This window comes from Melospiza melodia, chromosome 6 (genome assembly GCF_035770615.1).
Source record: "Melospiza melodia melodia isolate bMelMel2 chromosome 6, bMelMel2.pri, whole genome shotgun sequence".
Classification (NCBI taxonomy): Eukaryota; Metazoa; Chordata; class Aves; order Passeriformes; family Passerellidae; genus Melospiza; species Melospiza melodia.
The window spans coordinates 4,454,982-4,478,210 of NC_086199.1; the positions used below are offsets into that span (position 1 = coordinate 4,454,982).

General features: G+C 38.5%; 1 protein-coding gene across 3 annotated transcripts in view; it reads right to left on the minus strand.

Annotated features, from left to right (window-relative positions):
- Positions 1-297: 297 nt before the first annotated feature.
- The window catches only part of EXOC5 (exocyst complex component 5), a 28,596-nt gene continuing 5,664 nt past the window's right edge, over positions 298-23,229 (minus strand). For 2 of the 3 annotated variants that reach the window (XM_063159709.1, XM_063159708.1), the window contains 17 exons: positions 21,728-21,875; positions 20,535-20,729; positions 16,338-16,402; positions 15,866-15,894; positions 15,624-15,733; positions 15,094-15,138; positions 14,845-14,985; positions 13,675-13,757; positions 13,017-13,226; positions 12,733-12,768; positions 11,702-11,849; positions 9,475-9,583; positions 8,677-8,797; positions 8,202-8,288; positions 5,850-5,958; positions 4,386-4,601; positions 298-2,699 (listed from right to left, as the gene is read on the minus strand). In XM_063159709.1, coding sequence (XP_063015779.1) covers positions 2,511-2,699; positions 4,386-4,601; positions 5,850-5,958; positions 8,202-8,288; positions 8,677-8,797; positions 9,475-9,583; positions 11,702-11,849; positions 12,733-12,768; positions 13,017-13,226; positions 13,675-13,757; positions 14,845-14,985; positions 15,094-15,138; positions 15,624-15,733; positions 15,866-15,894; positions 16,338-16,402; positions 20,535-20,729; positions 21,728-21,875 — 2,041 coding nt within the window. In that variant the 3' untranslated portion in view covers positions 298-2,510. The remainder of the gene's footprint in view (positions 2,700-4,385; positions 4,602-5,849; positions 5,959-8,201; positions 8,289-8,676; positions 8,798-9,474; positions 9,584-11,701; positions 11,850-12,732; positions 12,769-13,016; positions 13,227-13,674; positions 13,758-14,844; positions 14,986-15,093; positions 15,139-15,623; positions 15,734-15,865; positions 15,895-16,337; positions 16,403-20,534; positions 20,730-21,727; positions 21,876-23,229) is intronic. The other variant, XM_063159710.1, reaches the window with a different exon arrangement.

Consider the following 23,229-nt stretch of genomic DNA (forward strand, 5'->3'; position numbering starts at 1 on the left):
AGGAGGGAACATTAGACAGGCAATACTTTAACTCATTATATGAACATTAAAAGGCATATTTGTATTTTAGATACTATTTCATTGCATTCATAAGCCACTGGAAATATTTTTCTAAATTACATGCTGTAAGAGCTCTAAACTTAAAAATGTGTGAAAATTATAGTTCCCCCACCCCATCCCAATACAACTTGTATTATAAAATAAACTTACTGACAATGCAGCCTTCTCCAGAAATAGAAACTTCCAGTGTGTGCATGGGGGGGTTTTTTAAAGGAAGGAGAAAGCTCACACCAGTGATAAATTTGGTCAGTAAAATTACTTTTATTCCTTTTTTTTTTCTTTTAAATAGAAGGGCTTATACAATTGAGTATAAATATCTTCGAGGAACATGGAAATGAAATGAAAAAAGTATCTGGAAGGAATTCTTTTTATTGAGGAAGAGTTTACATATCTAAGTGTTCATCTACTTTTTGCTGCCTCCTGTTAACAGGCATAATGGAAATATTGCACTGAGCATATGCATGGAAAACACAGCTAACAAAGCAAAGAATATGGTAAATACATTTCATACAACCTTAAAAAAATTCAAACAGTCATACAACAAATTCTGAAGCACTTCTGTGATCTGCAGTCTCAAGATGATGTTCACTGTTCTGAAGTGTTAGCAAATTGACACTTTTTATTTTTCTTTTTGTAGAAAGATTTTGTATTGGTTCATAAAACCACAGCCTTAAAATTGTTGGCTTTCAGTTACAGAGGTAACAGAGAGGTATCATCTGAATTCACATCAGAGCTTTTGGAACAAAAATGGCAGCAGTACAAGCAGGTGCCTCCTCCAGTGTCCAAACCCCTCTGCGGCTTTGCCATGGCCAAGGAACAGAGCAGAGCAGCCCAGCAGAGCAGCCAGACTCCCTGCATGCTGTCAGCCAGGCTGGCATCCATTCCCTTGTCTACTGACAGAATGCTCCCCTAAATCCAAAATGAAGCAGGAGAACCCCAGCTAAGCAAGAGAAGTTCCAACAGGTCTTGTCAATATCGACCCCACCTGGGAATTCTTTAACAGAAGAGGAAAATCCAATTCTCTGACCAACCCTTAAAGTGAATGGATAGAAATGCTGCTCTGGAGATGGGAGACAAAGAAGTTTCCAAAATGTGCTGAGCCCACAGTAGAAGAAAGAACATGTTTGCAAGGATTTGCTCCACTGCAGTTCCAACCTGGTTTCCACAAGAGCCCACTGTGAAAAAAAAGGTCTATTTACAACAATTTCCAGCTGCTTGTGGAAAAGCCAGCCCAGAGGTTTCAAACACCACTGCTGCTTCAGTTCAGTGTGTGCACACTGTGGGTCCATGTCAGGAACTCCTGAATAAACTCTGGAGCACAACAGACACAGAGTAGCCTCTGTCCAATATCAAAGTTACAGTCAGTGGAAGAGCAGCTTTCACACACTTCAACATTTTATATTGCTCAGGCACTGAGGATCAATTCTCTTCAGCATGAGAATTTGCCACTCTAGGTTTTTGCTGGGGCCATTCCTGCCACATAGCAAAAACTGGGCTACATTTTATCCTTTCACTTCGTTAGAATTTGAATTTATTTACATACAAAATAAGACAGGAGAAAAAGTTCTTTTACAGTAACCCAACAATGGGCACCTTCCCTTGCAATAGGGATGCCTTAGGCAAGGCAGCTGCATTTACTTCAGGAGCATTTATAAAATTCAGTGTGCTGGTATCTAACAGAAACAATAATGTCAGATCATACAATGCCAGTACATTCCAGTGGGCCCTTGACTATTAGGTAAAAAAAAAAAAAAAAAAAAACAACAAAACAAAGCCAAAGAACCAAAAATAAAATAAAATAAAAAAATCCAAAACTTTTCACCACTTTAGTTCTGTTTAGAATGCTACACAATGAATAAATTATGTCTTTCTGGGATAGTGTTTTACTCCTACATCTCAAAGAAATTCCAAGCTAATTAATTAGAGCAAGAAATTACATTGAGCAGGATAACGTTTTAAATGAAAGAAATGACTTAGAAACACCAATCAAAGATAATTTGATTATGATTAGCTGTGCTGAAGTCTAAGTCATTAAAATTGATGAAGAATGTTTTTACACTGGTCTATTCTATGTAATCCATTACCTACGCTATGTAGTTCAAGTCTAACAAATGGTATCTGATAATTCAATATTGAAGACTAAAATACTTTCAATGCACCATTTGCTCTCCTACACCAACATGTTTCCAATTAAAAAAAAAAAAAAAAAATCAGTAGCAAGTAGATTTGTGAAATTCTTCACTGGGAGAACTTGAGCTAACATGAAACATCATCCAGATTTTTACCTGCTCGCCTTCCACATGGCCAGGTTTAAATATGGCTGCTGCTTTACCCTGAACAGTCACTGTCCCACAAAAGTTACACCCATGGTTGGTAAGAAACAATTCCCTGTGCTTTCTAACAACTGAGGCTGCCCAAAGGTGCAAGGATTATTCCTGCCATGCTCTCTCTCAGCTGAAGTGGCGAGCCAGACGAGCAGACCTGTAGTCGACACGCAGCTGGACAAAGGAGTGAAGGATGTTCTTGTCCAGGTTAGCAAGTTGTTCTCCTGAGCAAACCTGCTTCAAATTATCTGGGGCTACAACCAGAAGGTTGCAAAGTGCATGCAGGGTATCAAAGAGCTGTAAGACCAGCGCAATCTGTGGGCAAGAGGAAACAAAGGAAAAAACCAGACATTAAATTAGAGTTGCTTGAAGTCTTATAACAGAATATCCATCTACATCTATCACTGGCTGGGGTCTATGTACAAATCACAAATGCTAGGAACAGCCTTGAGCTGTTTTATTTTCCAACATCAGTCTCATTACATGGTTTTGACAATGGGAAGATGCCATCAGCAGACCAAGAACTTAATGTTACAACTTACTTTAAAAGTTTTTTGACCAATTACACAAAGCAAAAGCACATTGACAGTAGTTCCATCCAACACACCTTTGGTTAAACAATGCTTGCTTATTTTGAATACAATACCTGCTTGTAAGCCTTAAAACACAATGCACAGAGGTCCATTATTAAGCTTAGAACTTCCTAATATCTCTCTAGATAAAATTTTCTGCAGCTTAGGGAGTTCTTCTAGACAAGCTGTAATACACAAACCATTGTTCTATTTGTCCTTGCTTTTCTACTTCTTACATAATTTTTCTGCTGACCAGTCTCATGGCTGCTGCTTAGCTCCAATCACAATTCTGCTGCCTCTGAGGCTTTCAGAACCTCTGCTGGTCAGGATGACCCTGAGATGTGTTAAAAAGTCTCTTTTTTCCAGCCCAGCAGTCAAAGAAGGAGTCAGGATTCTTCTGTTCTGGTTCTCAAGGTTGTTTATTGTTTCTTATCTATAACATTCTTACTCCAACCCACCGAGATCTGTCTGGCAGGTCGGGTTGAGGCACAGTGCCCACCTCAGAGGTGGTGTTGTCTTTTTATACTAAAAACTATGTGTACATTATTTACCATAACTTCCAAATACCTATCACCTATGTTAGACAGTGAGCTTCTACTCTAAACCAATCTAAAAGTGCCAACATCACCCAGAAGATGGAGGCCAAGAAGAAAGAAGGACAAGGCACACCCAAATTCCTCCATCTTGGGACCCTGAGCCTCCATTCTAAAAACCCCAACATTCTACTTTTCACCCTGTGATGAACTATCATTCTACTTAAAGTTTTGAAACTTGTAATTCCTCATATAAGGTTGGTAATTTTTTCCATGGGTCAAAATCAAAGGCACAGGGGTTTTGGCCTCTGTGCCAAGGTCTCTGAGCCCCCTGGCAGGGGCTCAAGCCCTCCAGGACAGCCAGAGGGATGTCCTGGGTTCCCACATGAGGCCTGCCTTTTGCAGCTTTCCCAAAACCCTCCGATTTTAAGGGTTCCCACAGTATCTTCAAAAGATGAGGAGCAAGAGGATTTAGCACCATCACTCCCTCCTGATGGACAGGTGTGGTGGTGTTCACAGGGGTCTTAGGATGAGGAAGAGATGAGAATGTTGACACCATGTTTCAGAAGGCTTGATTTATTATTTTATGATATATATTATATTAAAACTATACTAAAAGAATAGAAGAGAGGATTTCATCAGAAGGCTAGCAAGGAAAGGAAAGAATGGAATGATTATAAAATTTTGTGACTGACTAGAGAGTCTGAGCCAGCTGACTGTGATTGGCCATTAATTAGAAACAACCACACAAGACCAATCACAGATGCACCTGTTGCATTCCACAGCAGCAGATAATCATTGTTTACATTTTGTTCCTGAGGCTTCTCAGCTTCTCAAGAGGAAAAATCCTGGCAAAGTGATTTTTCATAAAATATCATAGCTACAGACAGGCTCACCTTGAAGTCTTTGGCACACTTCCTGTACTCAGCCACATCACAAATGGCCAGCATCCCCCCCATGCAGCTGTAGGAATATTGCTGGAGGTGCTCGTAGATGAGACGATGGAAACGAACCCCAAACTCCATCAAAACAGTGTCCACATTCTTGCCATCCATGGAATTCCTGATCTTCTCCACCTGTTTCCTAACATACCCACACACTTTAACACAAGCCTAGATTAAAAAATAGAAAGAAATCAGTAAGAATTAGGTAATCTGCTGTGGTGGTATTTGCAGGGGTCTCAGGATGAGGGAAGAGATGAGAATCTTGACTCCGTGTTTAATAATGCAGTCAAGTAAAATAATAAATCAGAAGGTTGATTTATTATTCTATTATATATATTATATTAAAAGAAAATTATATACTAAAACTATACTAAAAGAATAGAAGAAAGGATTTCATCAGAAAGCTTGAAAGGAATAGAAAGGAATGATAATAAAATCTTGTAACTGCTCACAGCCTTGACACAGGTGGCTGTCATTGGTCATCAAGTAAAAACAATTTCACATGCTGGGTAAACAATTCTCCAAAACATGAAGAAGCTGAAGTTTCTCAAGAAGAAAAGATCCTGACAAAAGGATTTTTCATAAAATATGTCCCTGACAATCTATTTTCTTCCACATTTTAAGTTAAACATCAGTTACTAACTCTGATTAATCTCAATGATGTGTTGTAAAAGTTTATTCTCCAATTTTTAATTTTCCACATTTTTTTGTTTTCCAAACAAAGGTGCAAAAATGCAAGTAGAAAGATGGATGCAAGAAAATATTCAAGTAAGTTATAGTTCATATCAGTTCAGAATAGAACATTTTAATCTAGATTTTTAATTTAGCGATCCACCAAAGGGGTGTGTGATTAAAAACCTCTTGTGAATTATAATCATAAATCCAAATTAAGAGCCATACAGGGATTCCTACCCTTCCCACACTCTGTTACCTACTGCTGCCCTTCTCCCATTCCCACCTGGCTGCAGGCATTTAGGGAACACTCTCATTTCTTCCCACTGAGTTTTTTCCCTACTTCTCCCTGCCTTTTTCCCTCATGTGAGCTGTGATGCTTTGCCATGTTCCTGCCATTCTGAGAGGAAAAAGCACCCAGCAACTGGAGAGTACCTGATAATTCATTTTCTGAAACTGATAGCTTAAAGGTAATTATCAGCTAAAAGCCTTGTTCCAAATTTGGGCCTCTTGGGAGGAGAAAGAATGTGCCAGTTCCTCCAGCACCCACTGATTTGTGTCTGACACTAGATAAAAACTACTCATGCTCCTTTTCAGCTTGAGACAATAGTCCACAACAGAGTTTGGAGGTGCTTGGTGCAAGATGGAAGTAAATTAAGTAAATGCACATGTTGTCTAATGGGAGTTTGGGAAGGAACATCTTGTGCCTGGTAACACTCATGAGCTGAGACTTTGGTTACTTACATTTGTATATTGAATCAAAACATTGTTTTCATCTTCTGGCTTGAAATCTGTCTTCTTTTGCTCTGCAGCCAAGATGTGCTTCATCTGTCCAATCATACAATTCAGTGTCCTTTAAAGTTACAAATACAGATTGGGTTTTGAAGGGAAATTTTTCATTTCCTTGATTTTTATATTAAATATACTGACACAATTCTGGACAACATTAAGCAGCATGAAGCAATGAAGGACAAAACCCAGCATCTAACATTTTTCTATAGAGAAGATTTTATGAAAGCAGTTAGAAAAAGGAGCATAAGCCAAAAAAAACCCCCTAAAAACTCCTTCCTGCAAGTTCAGTGTCTTGGAGCAGAGCATGCAGCCTGCTGGGCTGCTGCTTTTAAAGGGAACACATGAATTGTGAGGTAATCCATTCAAATCCAGCTCTTCAGAGGAATTGGACAGCATCCTTCAGACAGAATCAGAAGGAAGCATTCCAAGGAGTTTAGCAGAATTAGATCACATTGCATATTACTCAGAAGCAAGCCTCAGAAAACACTTGGAAAATGAAGGAAGGGTGAGGGCAAAGAAGAAACTTCTTCCTTTGCCAGAGCTTGGTATTTCTCTTGCTCCCAGAAATCTAATGGAGTTTTACAGCATCAATTATTTCTCCTTTATAGGATTTATCTGTTCAGAACATTATCTAAGGTCAGGGCTCTGCTTTCCTTCGAGTCCAAAGCAAAGGTCAAGCAGCAAAGCAGAGACAGAGGCTGCAAACCTTTCCCAGTATTCCCCTTGGCCAGGAACATCCCCCTGGCTCTCTTCTCTTCCCCTCCCTGTCCTTCATCCTCCTCATCCCCCCAACCTTCCCAAACAAAACTGTCAGGGACATTCCAGACCTTGAAGGATTCAAGCTGGGGTGGGGTGGAGAAGAATACATGCAACCAGAGAGGGAAAAAACTCCTTTTATTCCTGTGTATAGAGCTCAGGCTTGTATTTCAGATTTACTCTGTTCCAAGTCCACATAACCACAGAAATTCAAAGAAATAATATCTTGCATTCTCCTCAATTTCCATTTGGAATAAATACTCCCAGAAGGATGTTTACACAAAATACATTCTGAGAGAAAACCAGTTGAATTAATTCTGTTTGGCTAATAAATCACTTTTACTGAGACAGATTATTGCTGTGAATGGTTTTCAAGAAGTTGCACTTGGACTTTTCCATATTAGATAAAGGTGAAACCATTAATGTTTCAAAAATTTGCTTTATTTTTTAAGCAGGACAATCAATTCTCAACAGCATCAGTGGCAACACAAAGCAGCCCCACAAACACATTTTACATGTAATGTTCATTCATGTTCATCATGAACGTGTAATGTTCATCTCAAAACTCATCTCCCTTTTTTTATGTGCTGAAACACAATTTTTTTAATTCCTCATCAACAAACCTTTGATTATACTGTCTTCTGACAAGAACTTGTTCTCCTAAGTCTTTAAGAGATTAATTATTTAAGACAAACAGATACAAACCACTGTAATAGTGATGATTGTCCTGTACCTATCTAGATCTAAGCTTATGGCCTCAGTGCTTCAAGTGCTTCAAACTTCATGGTTAAACCTCTAAGGTCACCTACAGCAGGAGCAGCTAAAATCTCAATTGCCACCTTACACCCCCTATTTCTACCTTCTCCTTGCACTTGCAGAAAATAATACCCCAAATCAGAAGTAGGGCATCACACAACAGCTCCATTTCCTAATATTAAGTTCGTTACTTTTTTATTTTCCTCTGCTGCAAAACAGCTGTGATTTTAATTTGCAATTTTTATAGCTATCCCCTCATTTTTATTCTGAGAAACAGAAAAAAGATTAAATGAGTCACAACCTCAAAGCAAGTCAATGTCAGAATCAAAATTATTCCAGGTCTCCAGACTTCCACGACTCGGTCTAATCCATAGCACTGCACAGATCCCAGCAAATCATTTAACCTATTTTTGTCAAACCTTGCTCCTAATGGAAATCCTGCAAGTGCTTAACCTATTTCAATCATCATTTCTCCCTCTTTCAAAGTAGAAAAACACCAGTTTGAGACAATAAGGTAACAGTGAATTATTGCACTCTTTCAACATAAGGAAAATCCTTTAAAACATCCTGCCAGAAGCATTTTTGGGTCAGAAATCTGCCATGGAAAACATGACCCTCTAGACACAAAAAAAATCTAAATTTCCTGTGCACAATAATGGATGTTTATCTGTTAAAAAAAAAATTAAAATATCAATTTTGAGTCGAGGAATAATTCATGCTTAAAAGTTAACATATATCACAAAGGTGTGGTTTAAAAAAAAAGATTAAGAGAAAGTTTTAATCTCTACTTGCCTATCAATGCCCATATCCAGCTTCACTTCCATTTGTTCTATGATGTCCTTTTTCTTCTGAAGGCATTCAGATAATTTAGGAGAAGAGCTGCAACAGTACAGAAGATGTGTGACAGTATTAAAACATCAAAATTAATTTGTCTGCTGCGTTTGCTGCTTCCAACAGGATCTAGTGAAGATTTCTCACCCCAGCAGGAAAAGGGCACAGCCACAAACCCCCTTTAGTCCCACCTGGAATGCAGCAACAAAATCTCCATGGAGCAACATGTTTTTCCTTCCTCTCAGTATTCCTGGAGCTCACCCTCTCCCATTTGTGTCCAAAGGAACCAATTTCTTTAAACTTCCCTTCTTCCCCCTCCCACAATAACTACTCCAAGCATAAACTCCTCTTAATAAATATGAGAAATGAAAAATTTGTTTTCTTCACCAAAAAAAAAAAAAAAGACCAGAGGAAATGTTAATCAAAACAAAGGTACCTGATCAGTGGCATCAGATGATCATTGAACTGCTTGTCAAATAAATGGAAAATTGTATTGGCCTGGTGGACAACATCCAAGAAATAAAGATTTGCATTCTTTGAATCAGAAGAGGGAATGCCTGAAGCAAAGGAGGTTTCATTAGAATTGTAATGATATGCAGTTCTTATAATTAGCATGATGACTTTTTAAATATGCAGATTTTTTCCATGAATGCTTAAATCACAGGCTTAGAGTTTCAAAAATTTACCACGGTGCCATATATAGAATTCTTCTCATAGCTATATTGGTAACAAGCATAAGAAATACTTTATTGGTAACATTTCTGATGGCAAAACAGAGCAGTCAATTTAAAAACTCCTTCAGAATGTGAGTTTGATGCTCTCTCACAAGACAGGTTCTCGCTGTCAAGATTTTAACTTCTTTAAACAAGCAGTTTTCTTATTTACTGTCACTCTAAGCACACAAATATACAAACAAGCATGGAATTTCTATAAATATTATGATTTAATACAAAAATACTCTCCTGTTATGACACAGAATACAGAGGCAGGGAATGCTGATGTCCCAGCTTCTGTGATAAAAATGTTTCTAAAGACAGAAGCACGTTTCCATCTGTACATCAATTCCCCAAATGAAAGTTACACTTTAGAAACCATTAAATGTCAACCCCCAAACACACAAACCAGATTTAATTTAACCAACACATCCTGAACAAGGCCAATCAATAAGGCACAGCAAAGATCATCTGCACAGAAAGGCCAAGGAGATGAAATGCTCAGGAAATTCTGTACTCACCAGCAAGGCCTGTTTCTAATGCATAATCGATGTGTTCAGTACATAAGAACTCTACAAGCATAGAAAAAATTCTGAAAGCATTCTTGGGTAAGTCAGAGGGATCAGAGAGCTTTAAAGAAAAAGAAAAAAAAATATCCTAAAGGTCAGTTCTACATAGATTTGAAAGTTTATTGGATATTGCATAGGGGATAAGCTTAAAATGTAACAAGTACTCCAGAATAATTGGAATTTTACTCAAAATGAAAAGTACCCATACAGAGAATTATTCAAGAACTGACTGTAATAGCAATAAACTCCTCAGCATTTACAAGTAAACTGAAGGTGCCAGAAGATGCTACAAATAAAAGCATTAACAGATGATGATAATAATAATAATAAATATTAATTAATTAATAGTCCTTACAACAGTTTTCCAGATGCAGTCTCAGAACTGCCTAACCTGCACACCACTGGATGCTGGAAAATGCATACAGAAGTGATTATTCTATGCCTACCCTGTATTTTTTATTCTTTTACCACTCTCCTGGCACTGGCCACAGTGAGGAGCAGGACACTGGGTTAGCTGGAGCTCCAGTTTGTGTTCTCTTAGCACTGCAGCAAAAATAATGCAGCTGAAGCTGGGCCACATTTAGCACAGTTCAGCTGGAGTCAATGGAGCATGAACACTTTTATTAAATGCAGCAATGGCCACATTTACACTCAGCATCTGGACTTTGATGAGCTGTAAGCAACATGGGATTTTGGACAGCAACCTGTCAGTAAATCCCTTTTCTAAAGAAAAACGTGACAGGGCTTTTGTACCCAAGAAAAACAGCTTTGGTTCCTAAGGAATTAGGTGAAGACTTTTATAAAGCTTCAAGGAAGAAAGATTACTACTGCAACTGCAGGTAATTTACACAACACTCACAAATATTTCTGCTGTATTTCCCCCCGAAAAAACTCAAAAACCCAACAACAGAGGTTCCCAAACAGGGAAATGTTTCAATATATGGCTACATCAAAATTACCAATTTATTTTTCCTGAAGCAGTCACAGCTGGCAGAACCCTGCACACATCTGTTATGTGACATAAATACCACAATTAGTTAGCCAGGGACTAACTTATCTTTTGCACAGTGAGTTGCTTTGTCCACAAACCCCTAAATTCTAAAATCCTCATTCTAGAAATCTCCTTATGTGCCAAGATCCATTGGGGTTTCCACTCAAATAGAATTCTTCTAAAATAATTTATATTAAATCTGATCCCAACAGAAAGGCAGAAACAAAAGGTTGTGCACATGTGGAAAAAAAAACAAAACAGTTTATATCATGAATTTAACAACTGCTTCTAGCAACTATGATGTTGAGAAAAATAATGATCCACCTGCTTGCCTTAGAGCACTGATTCTCACCTGAGGAAGGTGATGATCCCAAGGGTGTGCAGGTAAAGTCTGTACCCTGGTCTGTCTTTGGCACCACTCAATTTACAAAATATTAAAACATTTAAATATCTGAAGTTTTTCTGCCATAAGCTCATTGAGAATGTTAAAGGAATTAAAATTTCCTAGAAATCAGTGTGTTTAGCTAATAAAAAAAAATCACATTTAAGTCTGCAATTAAATTTCAAGGGTTTTCATTTACACCAAGTACCACACAAATATGATTGACAGGCAGTAAAACCAGCAATTTAATCAGAAGTAAAATGCCTTTTTTACGTTAGACTGAAGCATTTAAAGAACTGTAGAGGGTTACAAAGGTAAATAATGTTTAAGACTATTCCTCTCAGCATTTTATTGGTGATCATTCACTAATGTAAGAAGAAATTACACTTGAGGCAGGAAAACAACTGTTGAACTATTCAGTGTATTTTTAAAGCAGGGAAAGAAAGCAACACTAGATGTTTCTCAGGTTTTGGGGCTAATTTAGTAAGAAAATCAATGCAGCCAGTAGGTTTAACCATCCCCACTTCTTCCTAATCCTAATACTCACAAATTACAACCAGATCCACATGGAAAAACAAACCCTCAGCCTCCACTGTGGCTCCATTTCCATGAAAAACACAGGAGACAATTGAAATATCCTATCTTTTCCAGATTTACAACAACCAAAAAATTACAAATTTTTACAAATTTTTCTTTCAAAATTTACAACAGCCTTCCTATCACACCTCAACCAAAAACTTAAGCTCAAGATTTAATCTCACACACAAAATGATACCACTACGGGAGGTGACAGGAAGCAAACTTACCCTGTGACATCTTTCAAAAGCTTGCTTGGTTTCTTGCAAAAGGTTAACCACCACTTCTTGGGACAGGAAAGTTTCCCCATGTGTGTCAATGCTTGGCCCCAGGGGTAAGTTTGTTCGTTGCCTTAGTCTCTCTTTGAGGTCTTGAATACTGGAACAAAGACAGACCCCAAGAAGATTTCACCAGGTGGAAATTTTGGCACCCAAACTCAACAACAATTCAGGTTCTTTTAGTTGTTAACTCAAAAAACAGGACCCAAGACACAGTTTAGGATGTGCAAGCATTAAGACAAGTCTTGCAAGCTTTAAAAACAAAAATTGGCAGTAAATGCAAAACTACCACCTCTGATTCCATGGTCAACTGTGTTCTGGAATGGCACATTCACACATGGGAGCAGCTGTTCATTCCCCTGTGGGATGAGTGATTTCACTGGAATCCTGCAGCACTTCTGCTCTCTGGACAGATTTAACCTCCATCCTCTCTGTCACCTTCCAAACACTAATGAGAGCTTCCTATCTCATCCACACCCACAAATCCTCTCATCCTCATCCATGATCTCAGCAGTTCTTTATTTAGTCAAGCATGCTTCGACACATTTCCATGCATAAAACAACCCATACAGTTACGCACCACAATAAATTTAATTTTCCCCAAGAAAATTAAATTTTCATCTTTGCTTTATTTTTTAATTACTTCACTGCTGCTTTCTCCATATCATTCCTCATTCCTGCCACACTGAACCCAGCAGCTCTTTGAAAGGTGCAGTAGCCTTAGCACCTCTGCTTCACACAAGTTTTGATACTTCCTATCCCACTTCTCACTACTCCTGCATTAGTTTTTCTACCCTGAGGATAATGAAGTCTTGTTTTACCTTTCTCTAAGTCCATTGCATCTTCTGGGCTCACTAAGAGCTTTCTCACTGACATTGCTATGGTCTTTTCCCCTTCCTAGGTCTTGGGAGGGGACCACAAGACCTGGGCAGGTGAAAAAAAATGTATGCTTTTAGATACACACATATACATGCTTTAGGTACCTTAGTTTTGCTTCAGTCCTTTTGTGGATCTGGATCCTAAGTTGAAACATAGGTTTAACTGGTATTTTTCATTTCCAGTATGTACAAATACCATGCACTGAGTACATTTCACATGTACTGAGAGCAACACACTTTTGAGCAGAACATAAATTGAAAGCAAATAATAAAAGGCTGTAGGTCTTTGGCAGTTCATCACTGTGCATCTGACATGGCAAATACAGCTTTTCTCCCCTCACCACCTCCCTTCCACTTCAAAATTATCAAACTTCCCCAAAGGAACTTACCCTCCAGTGCCAATGGACCTCTTCTGGTGGTTTTTGGAATCATAATAGCGCTGCAGAATCATTGCACTCCTACTTTTCAAATAACCAATTTCCACCTCAATGTAATTCTCCAAGTAGGAAATGAAAATGGCCTTGATAAGCTTAGACAAGAAAGTCTGCTTATCAGTACCCAAGTTAAATTCCATCAATTTGCTTGACAGATTAGTGGTTCTTTATGCAAAAGAAACAAAGAAGGGAAGGGGAGGAAAAGGTTGAATGTGGATGAATTACAGCATTACACGTTTGTAAAGTACACAGCACAACAGAACCCTGATGGTGATTAAGACTTGGAGCAGTTTCACATTTAAGTAAAGAATTTCACATAATTCATGTTTAATTACACACAGCACCACTGCAATCAAGTTGCCAGTGAGATGGGGAGGACTGGCTTTTGCACAGTTTTAAAATTACTCTTGAAGATCACAATAATACCCATTGAAAATAATAATGGCCATTTTGAATTTTCCTTAGGAAACCCATCATTGTAAAGGTTAATAGACAAAAAAAAATTCACAGCTTTTATGAGAAGTTTACATTTTTGGCTCCTTTTCCTTGACAATAAATCTGTTTATTTTCCAATAGCTCCAATCCAATAATTTCATCATTGATGTATACATACCTTGTATATAGATCATAGAGGTTTTTAAGATATTGTTCTGCATCTGACTTCCTGTGTTCTTCCAGCTGATCCTTCACATAACTCTGCAAAATTTGGAATATCTGTTAGAAGATCAACTGACAACCAAATGAAATACTCACTACTTCCTAGATTATATGGAATTTCCTGTAAAGTGTAGATCTTAAAGGAAATTCATCTTTCCTTTGGCTTTGCATCTCTAATTTACTCTTCCTGTATTATCCACAGAGGGGGGTAAACACTTGTAGAAGAGAATGATTTAATAATACAAAACAGTAATGTGTGAAGCAAAGACAAAAGATAGATGGCTTTGAAAATATGTCTGACCAAATAACACAAAATCCCCTCACTTTAAGAACCAAAAGCACCAGAGGCCTCAGAGCATTTCTGCAGTGGACAAGGCAAAGGACATGGTTACATATTTGCTTATCATAATACATACATAAAGCAGATACAAGCCTAGAGCCTTCTTATCATGGAATATTTGAACAAAAATATAATTTAGTATAAAATACTAATTCAAAACTGACACACAAAATTGGGGGTGAAACACAAGCTCAATCTCTACACTATGAGAACAACATCTACTGGGAAATTGATTTTTGCAAGCAAAGTCATGCTGCTGACTTTAAGAACTTAAGTGAGTGTATTTGCAGGATGAAAAACTTAGTATTTTCAATTATTCTAGATTTTCATAAATATTGCATTAGCTGCAAGACAGTACTCACAACATAAATAATTTTCACTTATTCAATGCTAACCTCACACACAACACCCAAATCCAAGAATGAGCAAATTAAAGATACAAAATGTGCATGTTCTTTTCCTGACATATTCTTGGAAGGGGGCATAGAGAAGAAATCAAACTCATGTATGACATCTCATGAATTACCCAACGAACACAGCAATTCCCTAATAATTTTACATATTGAGTTTGAGTATTTGCAGTCACCCTGTATTCAGAGCTCAAGGAGATTTATTTGATATGGGTTTGATTATCTGTCCTAATTGTTACAGAGCAATGAATTGATTCTACACCCTTATACAAAGATTACAAATACTTTAAATTCTCATTAATTGCTATCACTAGATAAAATATTTTTTTATTAAGAGGCTCCTCAATGAACTTCAACCTGTTAAATTTTGAAATACCTGAAGTTTAACTTCAAATATATTTTGAATGAGTTTGGCTAGCACGGTCTCTGGATTGCTGAAGATTTCTCCAACTTGCTTATTCACTCTCTGGCAGAGAATGGCTGCATCTTCAAAGACATCATTCCTCAGGAATGCACCCTAGGGATTGAGAAGCACATTTTAGAATATATTTCCAACAACCTATAGGACTAAATAAATCAAAAATGTAATATAAATAAAGAAATTATGTAAAACAAAGTGCATTACCTCCTGACACTGTTTTATGTACACATCAACACAGTGGGAATAGCCCTGTGGAAGGAGCAAAACAGTGTTAGAGCAGGGTGTTCATGTTTTCAGTGAAAAACAAAATCAAGGAAATACAATGCTTGTGAAAAAGTTAATTAAAAAAAAAAAAAACCTCAAACAGAATTCATTCAAAGCACAGACTTTTCCAAACCCATTTTCTTACATATCTAACATAACTCCACTTAGCACCACTCTACATGCATCTACACCTCAAGTTTCAACATTCTTTCTCAAGCAAGAAAGTCAGGTCACACCGATGCAAGAAAAGATTATCTCAGAATGTTCCCCACTGATGCTGCCCCCAATCCCCCTCATCTCTCTCCTTTATTCCCCTGCACTTGATTTCAGATTGAACACCTCAGTCCTGAAGTGACACATCATCTTGACATGAGGGTTTGCCCACACAAATACCTTCACTCAAAACAGGCACTTATTGTGCCGTGGGTTGATTTTATTCAAATATTTAAATTAAGCCCCTCAGCTTTTACCTTAAAGTGAAGCAAAACTGCTGCTACTTCTCTCATCCTGGAGATTTCTCCTCTGCGCTGAGCACTGGTAAACTCTTGAATTAACTGGCACTCTAAATCATGGTACTTACCTGGAGAGAAAAGGGGATAACAACAAAAACCCATCAGGCAAAAACTGTAATACTGACAGTATTGCTTACTTCTTTAATCATCTTTAACAATTCAAATACAGCAATATGGATTGAACTGGATAGATAACTTACTTGCTATCTTTGATTTTACTTCAGAAAACCTGTTAACAACAACAAAAAAATAGCATGATTAAATTCAAATCCACATCACATGAGAAATCACAGGCATCCTGGATCATGAACAGCAGGCACTCTGCTTAAAAATGAAAACATGCAGCACAAAGACGACAGAAAAGTTCCCTGCTTTATATCCCTAAAAACCTACAAGCATCTAATTCAAATCTAGCATTAAGTCAGCAAAGCAAAATTATCCCATTAAAAGTCTGTTAAGCAGTTTAGGATGTGTATGTAAAGATGATCCTACAACATGAGTGCGTGAACACAAATTTGAGAATAGAGGAGAGAGAAATAAGCACACAATCCAGCTCAAAAGCTCCATGAATCCCTAAGCACAGCACCAAAAGGGGAGACAAGGGAAGCATCAGGAAAATCATAGCTGTGCGAAGATTTGCTTTCTTAAAAAGATGTTCAGATAGATTTTTACCTGTCAAAAGGCAGTTCCTGTGCAATCAAATGCAGTTTCTGAATAATATCAGCTGCCTCTTTAATCTGGTGAGAGGAAAACATGACAGAGTCATTAAAGGAGGTCTGATTTGGGGCTGTTCCTTTCCTCCCCCTGCACTGTCCAATTTTCATACACAAAGTTCCTATCTCTAAAGCTGGTTGAGAATTGACATACCCGTGGAAGAGATCAGCCCCTCCAAGTTCCCATATCTACTTTTAAGATGCTTAAGGTATTTTTCTTTAAGATAAAGTAATATAGGTCAAAATATGAAGAAAAGTCACATTACATGTTCCCATTGGGGATGTCTGTGGAGGTGTGTGAGCTGGCTGGACAAATAGCTCACACCAAAAAAAAGCCATGACCATGCTTGGCATGGAGAGGGGAAAAAGGGGATTAAAACAGAGAATTCTCCCAAAGAAGGTGAAATGTAAGATGGATTAGAAACTCTGAGGTCCAAAGCAAAAATCAAGATGGAAGTCAGGTAATTACAGAGCTACAAAATAAGAATAGCTGCATGAATACAAAAGTTAATAGATAGATAACACAACATGCAAATCTGTGCTCTGCTCTGGGCAGCAGAACCTTTTATCCATTATTCTTCCACCACCAGTCAGCACAGGAAGTGCATCTAAGCAGTGCTTAGTGACTGCTTCTTTAGGCTGAACAAAATGGTGGAAAACCCAAATTCCAAAGTGTGGGGAAGGCAGCTGGTTGCAACTGAACTTGAGTGGATTTAAGCAGTGCTGCCTGGGCCAAACCTGACCCAGCCGGAGCACATCTGATCAGGGGGAGCTGGGGGGCTCAACCTGGAGAAAAGGAGGCTCAGGAGGGACCTTCTCACTCCCCAAAATTCCAGGGGGCAGCCAGGGGGATTTGGCTCTGCTCCCAGAGAACAAGGGACAGCACAAGCGGAAACAGACTCAAGTTGTGGCACGGGAGGTTTAGATTCAGGTTAGGAAAAAATCCTTCATGGAAGGGGCTGTCACTGGCACAGCTGCCCAGGACAGCGGTGGAGTGCCCATCCCTGGGGGATCTGAAAGCCTTGTGAATGTGGCACTTGGGGACAGGGTCAGTGGTGGCCTTGGCAGTGCTGGGGGAAAGGTTGGGCTTGAGGGCCTCAGAGGTCTTGTGCAACCTGAATTATTTGATGACTAAAAGCTTTATAGGCTGACACAATGGAGAACATGCAGAATTTGCAGTTTATCTCGTTCCTCCAATTAGTGATGATCCAGGGAACTGAAGTGAGAGGGAAGGAAGCAATGAAATCCTATTCTGCCACCACTTAGAGCAGGCTGGATTAAAACTTTTCAAGAATAGAAGCAGACACACAGGTAAGAATAGAGAGCACAGGCATCACACCAGGCTGGTTGTTCAGCAAAAATAGGGGCACTCAAAGTGTATCCATTCTGACTATTAAGAGCAGCTTATGTTTTGAACTGTCAGCTTACAATAGCCTCTTAAGGCAGAAGCTGCTACACTCCTCAAACAAATCCAATGAAAGAGCAGTTATTTCTATTAGCTTGCAGCAACATTAATACCTAACACCTGGGATCTGTGCAATTGTCCATATATTAGCAGTTATTCACCAAAGCTGCAAAATCAAAACAAACAAAAAAAAAAACCAACCAAGAAATCCCACAAACACAACATTTTCTTTGTTTCCTCTTCACACTATAGCTGTTAACTAACTTAGATTTTATTGAACCCAGGACTTTTTCTATGCACAAGAGAGGCCATGGCAAATCAATTCTCCACAGTTTCTCCTTAAACCCGGACATCTTTAATTTTTAATTGAATCAGGCTTCTGTAAACCATTAAAACCAAAAAAAAAGTATTAATTTTTTAAAATACAACTTAAGGGTTATAATGTATCTGGGAAAAAACAAATGAAAAATCATGGAGAAATAAATAACAGCAAGACAGAATTTTAACACAAAACATGCACAAGTGAAAAGGCAAAATGAAATAATATTAAGAACAGAACATAAACAGAGAAATGGACATAAGAATAACAGTAAATATAATAAGCAGGACAATGTTATTGAATGATAAACAAGTGAGCTGCTGACCATTTTTACAGTTTAATTGTGTTGGAGTGATTTGCTCACTTCAAGAATCTTCAGTACAGCAGAAAGATTGGTTAGCTAGCAGCACAAGGGAAATTATAAGGATTCAGAGGGTGAAGACACAATGCACAGAAAGGGACAAGCCAGCAAGGAAAACCTTCACAGAGGCAAGTCAGAAATTGCTCAGTATGGCTGGGAGAAAGTGGGAAGCAACAAATGGAGTGCAGGGAAAGAAAGGAATCCAACAGATTTTAAGAACAGACACTATTGAGAAAAGTATCAATTATAACACAACTGTACTATGTTATTTTTTGTGCCTCTCCTTTCACAGTGTCCCCTCCATGTCTCAAAGAAAAGTCCACACTTGTGAGGGCTGGCAGAGCACAAAAAATCATAACATCCTCTAAAACATTATCTAAAACCCCCATCAGTTTGAAGATCAGAAGACATTGACAAAGCACTAAGGCTTCACATTAAGAAAGTTTGTTACTATCTTGTACTTTAGAAGTATTTTTAGTACAAAGATGCATTAAGATGTAACAGCTCCTGTCTGGGCAGGCTCTTTTACAAACACTTCTTCAAGTTATTGTTTAAATCAGGGGGAAAAGTTCAAGAATCCACCTGGATGAAATTAGCCCCAGTAAGATAACCTGTATCCAGAAATTCTTGTTTGTGTTCCCACACCCTTCCCCTGCAGACTGGCACAAGACTCAGGGCCTTTACATTTGTCTTCCTCTAGATTTGATATCTTACTATTCTCTGGGGTGTACAGAGGTTTATTTATTTACAAATTTCCAGGTTCACCCTATTTATCTCCCAAATGTTACTGGTTCTCCAACAGGATGTATCATGAAATGTTAATTTTTAAATAAAGTGAAAGTTGAATTCTTTGAGCCTCTTGAGCAGAAAACAATTCTCTAAATTATGTTTTGTTATTCACCATGCTGCCATTAAATATTTGTAAAATGCATGTTTCGTTACTCCTTAGGAAAAAAGAATTTATGCAGCTCTGGGAAAGGCCGTCCACAGAAGAACTTCCCTTATGCTGAAACCTTTCTGTTTCCCTTGGAAATCAGGGAAGTTTTTCCTCTGCTCTCTCTTGAATTAGGGCAAGCTATCAACCAGTAATTACCACATATCCACAGACCATGAATCAAAAGGCACTGTGCAAGTGACTCCTTGGGAATACAACTATATAAAATGATTAGCTTTTCATTTCCCTGAGAGACACCTCCAGCTCAGTGGGGAGGGGGTGACTATTAACCTGTTCTCAGGTCTTCCATGAGCTGCACATTTCAAGCACAGATTTTTCTGCTGAATGTACAAATCAAGTGTTTGCTGTTTCCACATATTATAATTTTTTTCCTGACTTCAAGCATAGCACTGCACAGAATTTAAGGAGGAAAGGAAGATTCTTCAGGATACATTAAAAAAACCCAAACAAACCCAAAGCAACAACTTTATTTAAACTGCACTGGGAAATCCAATGTGTCCTTTTGCTTAGAGCTGGGTTTTTTTCCTTCAGTTTATTTCTGTTTGTCACACCACTCAGATTATATTTGCTTCATGAACGTACTCTTGAAGCACAAGAAAAACAAAATGCTTGAACATTTCTTTGAAGTTCTCCTGCCTGGTTCCTCTAAATTCCAAGGGTGGAGACATAACCACAGGACTACACAAAGCCCAAAGGCATGCTGTGACAAAAAGGTATCCAAGGCCAGTGGACTGACCCAGCAGAGCAAAGTTGCACAAAGAAGTTGCATTCAGAAACGTTCTGCTTTACAGGATGGATCTGAGGCAAGGGGTTCAAAGGGAACAGGCAGATATTGTATTGCACTCCAAAGTTGCCCTCCCAGCGTTTCCCAAATCTCCGATAATTTCATAAAATGAAAAATGCCAACATTGCCACATTAAGCATGGCTGAATACAAATGCTTTATCAGCAATCTGCAGCCCAGTGTTGTTAATTTCCATTTCAGAACAATGAAACTTTAACAAGTCAGTCACTCAGTGGTTTGAAGTCTGACCATGGTAAGTCATGGTAGCAGCTTGTAATTAGGGCAGTCCCGCTTATTGCTTTGAACTGCTTTCATCCCGCTGACAGCTCTTACCTTTTCAGAGTTTGTAAAAACATCAGACTTCAGCTCTCCATCCAGAAACTCATTAAAGTATTTCATCAGCTTCTGAGCCTCCACAGCCCGTTGCCGTGGCGTGTTTACCCCCTCCAGCTGGTCACCAAGGTGACAGACCTTAGTTGCTACATAGCTGATGTGCTCATCCAGCTCTTGGAAATGTTGGAAGGCAACCTGGAGAACACAAGACACTAAAATCATGATTTCCATTCCACCTACTTCAGGAAACACAAGATTTTATTCAGGAAGATGCAGGTGCTGCATCTCAGAAGTGTTAATTAATTAATTACACACAACCCAAACAAAGCTTAGTGTTTTTCTTTAAATGATTGTGAAGACTGCTCACTTTCAGCATTGCTAACACTCCTTAATGCAACATTGTCCTGGGTTGACTATATGATGCTTTTATCCCCAGTCCTCTCATTCTGTTTATGTTGAATAATAAGTTTTGCACCTTTAAGAGTGTTCCAGAGAGTGAAGGGGGGAGAGAAGAAGAAGCAGTTTGTTTTCAGACACTGCACTCCTCCTCCACATTCCTGCTCCTGGACTGTTGTTGTCTGCAGACAGACAGCGGGACAGAGCTCTTCTTTTGATTTTTAGTTAGTTTTTAGCTAGCTGAGGCAAAGAAGTTCCTTGGACTGTTTTTTTTTTCCTTTTTCTTTGGACCTCTTGAAACTGCTCTGGACTGAACACCCAGGAGAGCACCAGCAGCTGCACCTGTGGCCCACTGGGCTGGGCCTGGCCTGAGACAATTCCAGCACTGAGGGACTGATCAGAGACTGAGTGAGCTACAACCCGGGCTTTTCTCAGTTTGTCATCTCTTTTAGAGTGGCAAGGGGTCTCATTGTTTGATATTGCTTTGGTTTTATTGTTTAATAAACAGTTTTTCCCACCTTTCTCCAAGGAGGTATTTTTTTTCCCTCCCGGATCAGTTGTGGGGAGGGGCCGATTGAATCTGCTTTTCCCACCGGAGCTCCTCTGGGGGATTCTTCCCCAAATTTGCTCTAAACCTGGACAAATATGCAGATGGGCCTCCTTTGACAGGAGAAAGTCATCAAACCCTCTTTATTCTTATATCAAACAGCTGCACCCTGCACCAAGAAAGGTTAAAGGAGCACAGGATGCTTTGAAAACTTGCACAGCTTCCCACTGACTCCACCCCTTGGATTTACCTGGTTGCTTTTCTGCAGCTCTTGTACTTTCTTGGCAAATTCCTTTGCTTCCTTCTGGCACTGTTGTTCTAGTTTCTCCACCTTCCTCTGAATCCTTTCATCCATTACCTGTAATTCTTGGATATGATTTACAAATTCTTCCAATAATCTGATTTAGAATAAAATACAGGAAAACAGACTTTAGTTTGAAAGATACCATCTTCTGAAGAGTTTAAAACACCTCAAAAAAAAAAAAAAAGCAACTTGCATACAAGGCTGATCTAACCATGTCCAGCTTAGAAATATTTCTAGATTGAAGATTTAAATAAATAAATTTAAATATTTTAGAAAATATTATTATTAATAATAATAACAATATTAAATATTTTAGAAAAGTTCTGTTTCTAAAATTTTGTTTTAAATTACAACACCCTAGTGTAGGACTCTATGACAACATAAAAACTCTGTGCATGGTGGGCCAAAGGAAAGAGGCACACCAAAATATTAATCATTCAAGAACGTGGCTCTGCCACAGATACAGAAATCCCTACATCCCCATCTTCCCTAAATAAGAAAAATGGAAATAATTTGGAAATCATTTCATATGGAGAAAAAAAGCTGAGGCCACTACATCCCTTCATGGTAAGGGATATAGCAGAAAAATATTCTCTACTCTACATGTCACTGGAAAGTTGGAAATCAGCATTACAATGAGTAATTATGAATAAGTAACTGATACAGCCATAAGTTCATAATGTTGTTCTGATTTCACTTCTTCCTATACCCATTTTAGAGGGTTTTTCTGCCCTTTCCCATCATTAACTTTTCTTTCAGACTCACATTTTACTCCTCCCAATCACAGCACATCTGAATGCATTCTTGAATTCCCTCTGTTCTTTTCATTCTGTTCTCAACATCTCTCCCTTTCTCATTAATTTTGTCCATTCTGTCCCATTTCTGTCATACTTTCAGCTCTTATTTTCTAAATATCCCAGTCACTGGTCACAGAATGGATCCTCCACAGCCATAAAACTCATGGTAAGAACTGAAAATATCTGAAACATTTCAGAATTTTGCTGTCCAGGTTTAATGTCAGAAGAGGCTTTTAGCCCAGTCAGTTGCTTGAGGGCACAACTTAAAGAAAACTGGACTGAGGCAAATGTTGGTGACTCCTCTCTCACTCCCTGCTTGCCAGAAGCCCAAGAGCAATCTGCACAATTGCAGCAGATTTCACAGAAAGCTACAAGGAACACATCTGAGTTTACAGAAGTACATTGAAAATCAAATTTAAACAACAGTGACACAAAGCATTCTTTCCAACAAAAGCCTAGAGAAATGCAGGCACTCTCTATTAATTTTAACAAACTGATTCAGGCTGGGGTTTGTTTTTTAAACAGGTCTTGTGGCAACTCTTCACTTAATTCAGCAGCACTGCTCAATATATTTAGAAAGGAAAGAAGCAGAAGAGGCAGCTGCTGGTCAGGTTTTCAGAAGAGAAATACAGACTCCAATACTCTTTCTAA